General features: G+C 39.9%; 1 protein-coding gene across 1 annotated transcript in view; it reads left to right on the forward strand.

Moving 5' to 3' along the window:
• The first annotated feature begins 6 nt into the window (after positions 1 to 6).
• Positions 7 to 8,664, forward strand: part of LOC104122588 (solute carrier family 2, facilitated glucose transporter member 11) — a 14,107-nt gene continuing 5,449 nt past the window's right edge. Inside the window, 6 exon segments of the mRNA XM_009634740.2 lie at positions 7 to 350; positions 2,300 to 2,398; positions 4,040 to 4,200; positions 4,782 to 4,906; positions 5,170 to 5,299; positions 6,550 to 6,698. Coding sequence (XP_009633035.1) covers positions 306 to 350; positions 2,300 to 2,398; positions 4,040 to 4,200; positions 4,782 to 4,906; positions 5,170 to 5,299; positions 6,550 to 6,698 — 709 coding nt within the window. The 5' untranslated portion in view covers positions 7 to 305.

Genomic DNA, 8,664 nt, shown 5'->3' on the forward strand with positions numbered 1-8,664 from the left:
AAGCCGCGGGTGGCGGGCGCCTGGCGGGTGCGTTCTGCTCTGCCCGGAGGAGGGAAGCGCGTGTGCCGTGGTGTTGGGCGCGGGAAGGCGCCCCGCCGCCGCTGTGAGGCATGGCGCAGGCTGGGCGTTTCTGTCACAAAAAAGTTGTGAACCGTTGAGAAGAATCCTAATGGCCGGAGGCAGAAGGAAAAAAAAAAAAATCTGTATTTTAATACAATAATAACTTCATTTCTTTGGCACCTTTTATTCCTGTAGTGTAGTTTACTAACTTTTGCAAAGGAAATCAAATTCAGCCCATACTAAGAATGGAGTACCAGCCCCTGCTGAGAGGCTCTAGCGCGCACAGCAAGGTAAGCAGAACTGGCTTGGCCTCTGAAGATGGATCCTGCAGAGAGTTTGTAGCTGTAACAGTGATGCACAAATGTGAAATTCTCTGGCTGGGTCATGTTTACTTTTCAATAAAAACACATTAGATGATCAGGCTCGTAAAGTTTTGTATTTTCCTTAGACACCGAGCTGTGTTACAAAATGGAAGCTGTAAAGGCATGTTTTCTGATTCTTATGTTTTACATTGAATATCGATTGACTTTTGTTTGTGGCATGTTTCAGAAATGACGCGAAAGTGCTTATGAACTATCAGGAGTTAAGTAGCTTACAGAACTGATGAGGCTGTTGTACGTGCTCCAAGAAATCGGGGCCCAAACTCCAATGTGGCATAACATATTAGTGTAATGAGCAGGCTGACTGCGGTAGGAAGAACGGAGCTGTCATGAAAAAACGTAAATGATGTGATGTCTGTTAACGATTCTGGGTTTTCTGTTAGTTTGTTTCCTGTCTCTTCTAGATTCCGGGTGGTATGAGACACACAAAATACTTTGACAGTATTTGGTTAATAGAAAGGTCTGAGTGTGCAGTGCCTGTATTTACCACCTCTAGTTTTGTTTTTTCTACCTTACTCGCTGCAGCCCGTATTTATTACCCTTAATTCATTGCTTTGGTTGTCATTCAGAGCAGCGCTTTTTATTCTTGGGAAACCATAGAGAAATACTAATTGGATTTTACTTTAATAAGATCAGTTTCAACTTTTTCTGAATTTCAGTCCTGAATGAAGGAAGTTTTGATTAATTATCTTCAGGAAAGACACAGCTCTTTCAGAATATGGTATAGCATTTGGACTAACTCAACATTTCTGGGAACTGGACCAAGAAGGAGAGTGATGAAGAGCTAGTCTACATACCTCACAATGAGAAATTCAGGGAGTACAGGCTTATAAAAAAAATTATGTACAGTCTTTATCTATGAAGGAAGAGGAAATTTGATCACGGAAGTGCCTTTAATATAGGAGACATTGTGTCCGGCTGAAGTTAGACAAAAAGATACTCTGAGATTAAATTGGGACCTAAATTTTTAATGTAGGGGTTGTTAAACATTTGAACTGGATGTTATTTTTAGTGCTATCATATTCAATAAAAAGTAGAGTCAGGAAGCATCACATCAGAAAGCCAGACACTGTATAAACGTCTAGAGATAGTCTCTGTCCCAGAGGCCTCATCCAAAGTGTAATGCTTCATGACCAGTTAGACTCTTTTGAGATTAGAATGGATCACAATGGTGGTTTCTATTGACTTTAAAACCTGCAAGTCTGTGAATCTATTAATTTTAGTTCCTAAATAGTGATTTAGGAATGTAACTAGGTAATGGATATTGAAAAATTGAGAAATACATGCTAATAAACTTTCAATTGGAGTCTTTTATCAGTGAACAATATGTTATGATTTAAGATACTAACATTTAGCACCTGCTAACTTGCAGACATCTGGTAATCAACTTGGGGACTTGCTGAGGGAAATAAAATATTGTTATTTTTCAGATGAAATGTGAGTCGTAGAAATTGGGATTTGGTTACTTCTTGTATCACTGTGCCTCCAACACCAAACATAAACAGTCCTAACATTCTTTCATAAAAAACAGACGGCGTGAACAGCATTAGTGCAAAGAGCATTTGCACAGTTCAGTAAATATGCCGTCAGCAGTGCAATGGTTGCGTTGCCTACACTTGATCTGGGTACTTGTAATTGTTGCACCTCTGACAGGCATTAGTGGTCATGGCCAGAGTCTGTGTGAAATGTTTCTCCTGCTGCAGGTGCTTGAGAGTTTATGAAGCTTTCTAAGCAAAGAGCTGCACTGTTCAAAACAAAGTACAGGATATATTTCATCGTGATTTTCTCCTAGATGTTATATGCATGTGGGTTCAAGGCCCGATCTCTTTTCATGCCCGTTGCTCTCTTCTGTTTTCTAGTTCCCCAGCTGGACCTTGTTTCTGGCTGTTTGTGCTGTTGGAATTGGAGGGACCTTTCAGTATGGGTATAATGTTTCCATTATCAATGCACCCACCCAGGTAAAATATCGTCTCTTGTTTGCAGGGTTGTTTCACAGTAATGGAGGTATCCTGCCTAACTGGCCGAGAGGCCAAAGGCACTTTTACTGCGATTGCAGTGGGAATCGAGGCAGGCTTCCGCTTGTAGGAAGGGTTCGTGCTGGTTTCCAAAATGCTTTCCTGTGGATTTGTTTGTGAGTACCTCCCATCAGCGGTATTCTGTGTCAGACAAAAGTGTCAAGTATGCCACATAAATATCTCTGTTAAACTCTGTTTTAGAAGGATTAACTGAATGAATAAGTAACATCTTCTGGTTACACTTTTGACTAAAATAGCCCAGAACATTAAGACTAGAACAGAACAGAGCATTCTCAGTTGGAAGGGACCTACAACAATCATCTAGTCCGACTGCCTGACCACTTAGGACTGACCAGAAGTTAGAGCGTGTAATTAAGGGCATTGTCCAAATGCCTCTTAAACGCTGACAGGCTTGGGGCATCGACCCCCTCTCTAGGAAGCCCATTCCAGTATTTGACCACCCTTTCTGTTAAAAGTCACCACCGTTTCTCCTCATGTCAAGTTTAAACCTCCCCTGATGCAGCTTTGAATCATTGCCATGCGTCCTATCACCGGACAGCAGGGAGAAGGGGTAGTTACAGTTGTCCATCACAAGGCAGCTTACTGAGAAGGATCATCTTAGAAAGCCAAAAAGTCGCATCTGTACTGACTGAGCAGCTCGTAGGTATTTTCGCCTACTTGTTACTTTTGCATCCATTTCATGGCCTCAGGGATTCTGCATATTTTGTGGATGACTGGAGGATCTGAGCAAATGGTCTCGTGAAAGTGATGCGTATAATTTCCTGCTCTTGGCTAATTTATTTTCTTGTGCAACTGTGAAGACTGAATTTGCTACAACATTGAGTGCTTTTTACAAAAGTTAAAATAAGCTGTTTGTGAAAGAACATGTAATGTGCTGGAAACAGGGAGAGGCCAGGAAGTTTGGTCTTGTGCTGTCTTTGTTTGCTGGCTAAGAACAGGAGCCTCTTATTACAGACACATGTCAGTTCAAGAGTTTCTAAAGGCAAATTTTAGGAAACCAAGAATGTGGAATAACAGTTAAAAACTTCTGACACATGAATACTGCAAGGAAGGTGGAGGAATATTAGAGTTGCAGAAAGGTATTTTACTATGAATTGGTGGATTTCACTAAGGCAGGGAGATTTAAACCAAGTGTCAGAATGAGTCTTCTGACAGTAAAATTTGCCAGGTTATGTGAGACCTCTGTGCTCTGCAATGTTCCTAAAAAACAGTAGGCCTTAACCCAGCCACCCTGTCCCCCCTTCATTCAGAAGGACCTCAAAGCTCTTTTGTAACAGCATGGGGGAAGGTTACTTTTCTCCCCTGGCGGAATACAGCCTCTCCTGAGGTAGGGTACCAAAGCAAAGCTGCTCAGCAGTCTTTGAGATGTATGGGGAGTAGGAGATGGTATTGTGGTTGAGGAAGATTCTGCCAGTCATTGGTGTTTTTAATATAAAATAGCTAAGATGATATCTTTTGTTAGCTCCCAGAATTGGCTTTCAGGATTGAGGTGCAAGTTATTTCTAATGCCACGCGGTAGGGCTACACATAATGCTACACATTCATCGTTCTTTTCTACTGCAGCATATACACAGGTTCTTAAATGAAACCTGGGCTAGTCGTTTTCACAAGGAACTAAATCCAGATTTGCTGACTTTTCTTTGGTCTGTCATTGCTTCTATATTTTCACTCGGAGGCCTGTGTGGAGCCCTTATGGGAGGCAGCATGGCGATTCGGCTAGGCAGGTGAGCTACAGCAGCATGTTTTCCTTTCCTACTTTCTCACTGGAATATAAAGTAGATAAATGGAAAAAGAGTGGGAGAAACCGTACCCTAGGTGACAGTAAATGTTTTTCACTTCAAAGCAGAGATTTCTAGTAGAATTCTACAGTTTGTTCTAATGTGACTTTAAAAGATGAGCCCTGAATTACAACCTTCCAGTCTAGTCTTCCCATTACATTTACTGAAATCTAGGTAGGAGTGTGCGCATGCTGTATGGTAGAAACACAGGTCCCCCATACCCACTTGCAGCATCCATGCCAGTAAGGACATGTTGTGTAATCCATAACGTTCCATGCGCGTTCTGCGCAGATCTAGCATAAATGAACAAATGTCAGGCATTTCTGTCATATTTATGCATTATTCTTATGTTTAGACTTTCTTTTTTAAATATGAGTAAATAGTTGTATCGGATGTCTGGATTTCCAGTGAATAGCACATTTCTTCAGTATAAAGCCCATTTTTTCCGTATTACCAGGAAGGAAAACTTTTTAAAAAACATGCTATTGCAGATTTCATTAATGGTTTGGGCTTTTTTTTCTCTTTAGGAAAGGAGCTCTTTTGATGAATAATATTATAGCACTACTGGCCTCCATTTTAATGGGGATCAGTTTTCCCACAGGATTGTTTGAGTTACTGATTGCTGGAAGGTTTTTGATTGGCATAAATTCAGGTGAATGATTTCCTATTCCTACTTTCAATCAACTATGGTGAATGATAAATGATTGTTACTGCTGATTCTTTAGGTATTATGATATGTGTTTGTAGGCTGCTTTGTAGATAGGGTGACAAAAATGTTCTGTAGTCTAACTTGGAATCTGAAGGCAGCTAAATTAATAGAGAAATTAACTGTCCAATTTCCTACATGTTTTGGTTCAGTAACTCTTTTCAAAGCAAAATCTATTAATAGGAAAATGTTCTTCCATTTTCTTGCAGGTATTGGGATCTGCGTTCAGCCTCTGTATATTGGGGAGGTTGCCCCAAAACATCTTAGAGGTGGCATGGCCATGGGGACTTCCATTTTTCTGACTGGGGGGATTCTGACAGGACAAATAATTGGTTTGAGGTTAGAAATGCATTCTCTTCCTGCCTTGCATTACTTGCATGTAAAGAATTCCAATTATCTGCAGCTCCCCGCAAAAGGCTCATGGTGGCCATTGTAGCATTAGTGAATCAACTTCACACGGGAAGTCTACCTGTAAGAAGAAAACCCTGCTTTTGTCACCTTCTCCCTACAACTGCAAACCATCTGTACTGTCTCCTCAGGGAAGTATTCTTGGTTTAGATGGGTCAGGCAGAACAGCATCAGTAAAACAGATGCATTTATGCTGAGTTCTTATTTTCTGGCAGTTTCTTGCTGGAGACAGTGGATGCTCATAAGACAGGACCTGAGAGCAAAGGACTCGTAATTTCTGTGTTATAGCACCATTGCAGGTTCTGTCCCTTGTGAGATCAGATTAAGTTGCAAGGGACTTTAACCAGTTGGAGCTTAAAGAGTTCCAAGAACAGTGATTGCATAACCTCAAGATGAAAAAGCTTCTCTCATGAAGTCTGCTAGAAGCTTTCCCCTGCCCTAAGAACAACTGCTAGTACCCAGAGCACATTATCTGTTTTTTTTCTCTGTCCCTCTACCAAAAGCACTTACACTTCTCTTTCTTTTTCCTTGTTACTAGCTTCTGAATTGACCAATTTTGCTAGATACTTTAGGTATGAAGTGCTACAGAATAAAATAGAATATAAACTTCAGACTGTGTAATCTAGGGTCAGTGTTTAAAGTGCAATACACTTTCTATTTTAACAGGTTTACATTGCCCACAACACATCATCCTGATGATTGTAACTGTACCACTTTTAGTGATGCCTTTCTAGGTAATACACCTTCTCATTAGATCAGCTTTGAGAGGGAGGTGGGATCAGATGACTCTGAGTTCCTTTCTATCCTAAGTTATTGTATGATTCTCAAAAGCAGATGGGAAATGCTGCTGCCGACCTGAAGGCGAAGTACATATGCTATTACTTTCCCGCATTGCTAGCAAACGCTACTTTGGCAAACCTGAAAATAATGGTTAGGACCAACAGGGCAATAAGCAGCAGTAAAGTAGTGTTGCTCATCTCTTCCTGAGTGAAACCTCGTTTCAGAGCAGCTGGGAAATACTTCCCCAACTTCTTTCTGCTGAGGTTCACCAGACATAGGTAGCTGGTTACAAGGGAACTTTTCTTGAAGGACAAACATCTTGCTCCCCAAAGTCTCCTGAATAGGCTCCAATAGCTAATGACTTGGCTTTTTTTTTCCTTCTTTTTCCACACCTCTCCCAGGGAATTACTAGGTGGAGAAACGTATTGGCCTCTGTTGCTATCCAGCAGCTGTTTCCCAGCGTTTGCCCAACTTTTATTCCTGCCATGGTTTCCTGAAAGTCCCAGATATCTTCTTATTGACAAAGGTGATGAGCTGAGCTGTGCCAAAGGTAACTTAACGGCGTTTATACTTTCTCTGTGTCTTCAGAAGGGTACAATGAGCATCCTGGGTCCCACATTCTCCTTTCCTCTTTATCAGCGCAGCACAGTTATATCGTCTAGTGCTTTTTGGCCCATGTTTTTCTTCAGTGAGCTTACAGGGAAAAAGGGATTGTGGAACTCAGGAGTCTATAATGGATTGTGAACAAAACTTCATTGTCTCATTTCAAATATATGTTCATATTTTGTTACTGTCTAATGAAATCTCCAAAGGTTTAATAATTTTTCTCTTGGGTGAAGTAATGTACCTGAACTCCTTAATCTCACTGGATTGTTCATTTCTCAGGTCGTGTCACAGATATGTATCAGTTACATCAGATATTTTCTTCTATTTCGTGATACTGTTGTACTTCTGTAAGAAATAATCAAAAATAATGTAATAAAAAGGAGACAGCATAAATAGCTTTTTATTGAAAAGAGGTGATGTTAGAAAAGTGATTCGTTGGCTATTTGAGCAGAAAACTCCTTATCCTCCATTTTCTGAATATTTAGTTATTTTTTAAATACCTTTTTTTCCCCCTGTTATATCATGAGGGAGAACTGTGACAGCTTAAACTTTTCACTTTATTTTATCTTTGAGAGATCTGTTTGTTCTCCTTTTATTCAAACCCTACTCAGGAAATAACTAATGGGATAGCTGCGCAGTACTGCGTAAATGAACAAGTGAAGCCCCCACACTACAAGGAGAATTTGAAAGACAAAAATTCAGATTAGTTGTGATTTTCTTTATCCTGAAATTACACAGTTCTCTTTATACTGCAAGAAGTAAGTAATATCACAAGAGATTTTTTTGCACAATAGAATGCCAGGAGGAGCCACTGAGGTAGCCATTTCTATCCTCACACACCATGGATAACATTTTACTTCGCAGAGAGACATGGTGGAATAATGCTCTAATTAGAGTGAAGTGTTAGTCGCTATAAGTAAGCAGGTCTGATTAATTAATTCAGTTTGAAGGTCTGCTAAATAAATATGAAAAGACCCTCTCTAAAATAATAGCAAGTAAGTAATAAAATTGAGAGGACAGAAGAACTTAAAAGAGATCCCAGCATACAAATCTGGACAATAAAATACTCAGTCATGTATTTTTCAGAAATGTGTTCAGTGTTTCTACTTCTGCCGGGTATGATAATTGTGGAGTAGTTCACAGTGACATAAAACAACACTTGTGATCCCTGGATCTTCCATTTTAAATGCTAAATAAATGAGAGAAATTAACAAAGGCAGTTTACCTTGTTAACATTTGATAGGGTTGTATTTAATTCCGTTTTCATTGTGTGCCTAAATAAAGGAAAAATCTTTTTCTTATCTTCTGTTAATTCTGTTGAAGTGCTGTTGATGAGTGTATGAATTTTTACCTGTCCAGAAAAGGCATTCGTGGATAGAACAGCATATCTTGTGGAAAGATCTTCAACAAGGGAAGTTAAAAAGAGGCTTAATTCATGTGAGCCTTTAAGCCAAGGTAAAATTTGTTAGGAATTACAAAAGAGGCAGGGTTCACAGAGAGAGGTGAGATCTTGTATTATACTGGGTAATTAAAAAGCAAACAGGCAAAAAAAGTTACGTTTTTAGGTAAAGCCATCTGTGCCTGCGGGCCTGTCTCCTTCCCCCCCACCCCAGGTTGTCAGCTGCTCTAATAAAACTCTCTCTCTCTCTCTCTGCTTACCTTGCCCCAAAATATTCGCAGACCATCACAACAGCAAAAGCACAGTAACTACAAATGACCTAACAAATTAATTATGTCTAATTTGGAAGCCATGGACAAGATGACCACAATGTCCCTTTCAGATTATGGTCTGGGTTGGCCTTCATTAAGTGTCATTTTTTAAATGTAAGTGAAGGTTGCAATCTCCATATCCTACTCAAGTCTTTCCCTCTCTCTCTCTCTCTCTCTCTTTTTTTTTTTTTTTAAATAAT

The sequence above is a fragment of the Egretta garzetta genome, unplaced genomic scaffold, assembly GCF_000687185.1.
Source record: "Egretta garzetta isolate BGI_Z169 unplaced genomic scaffold, ASM68718v1 scaffold73, whole genome shotgun sequence".
Taxonomy (NCBI): Eukaryota; Metazoa; Chordata; class Aves; order Pelecaniformes; family Ardeidae; genus Egretta; species Egretta garzetta.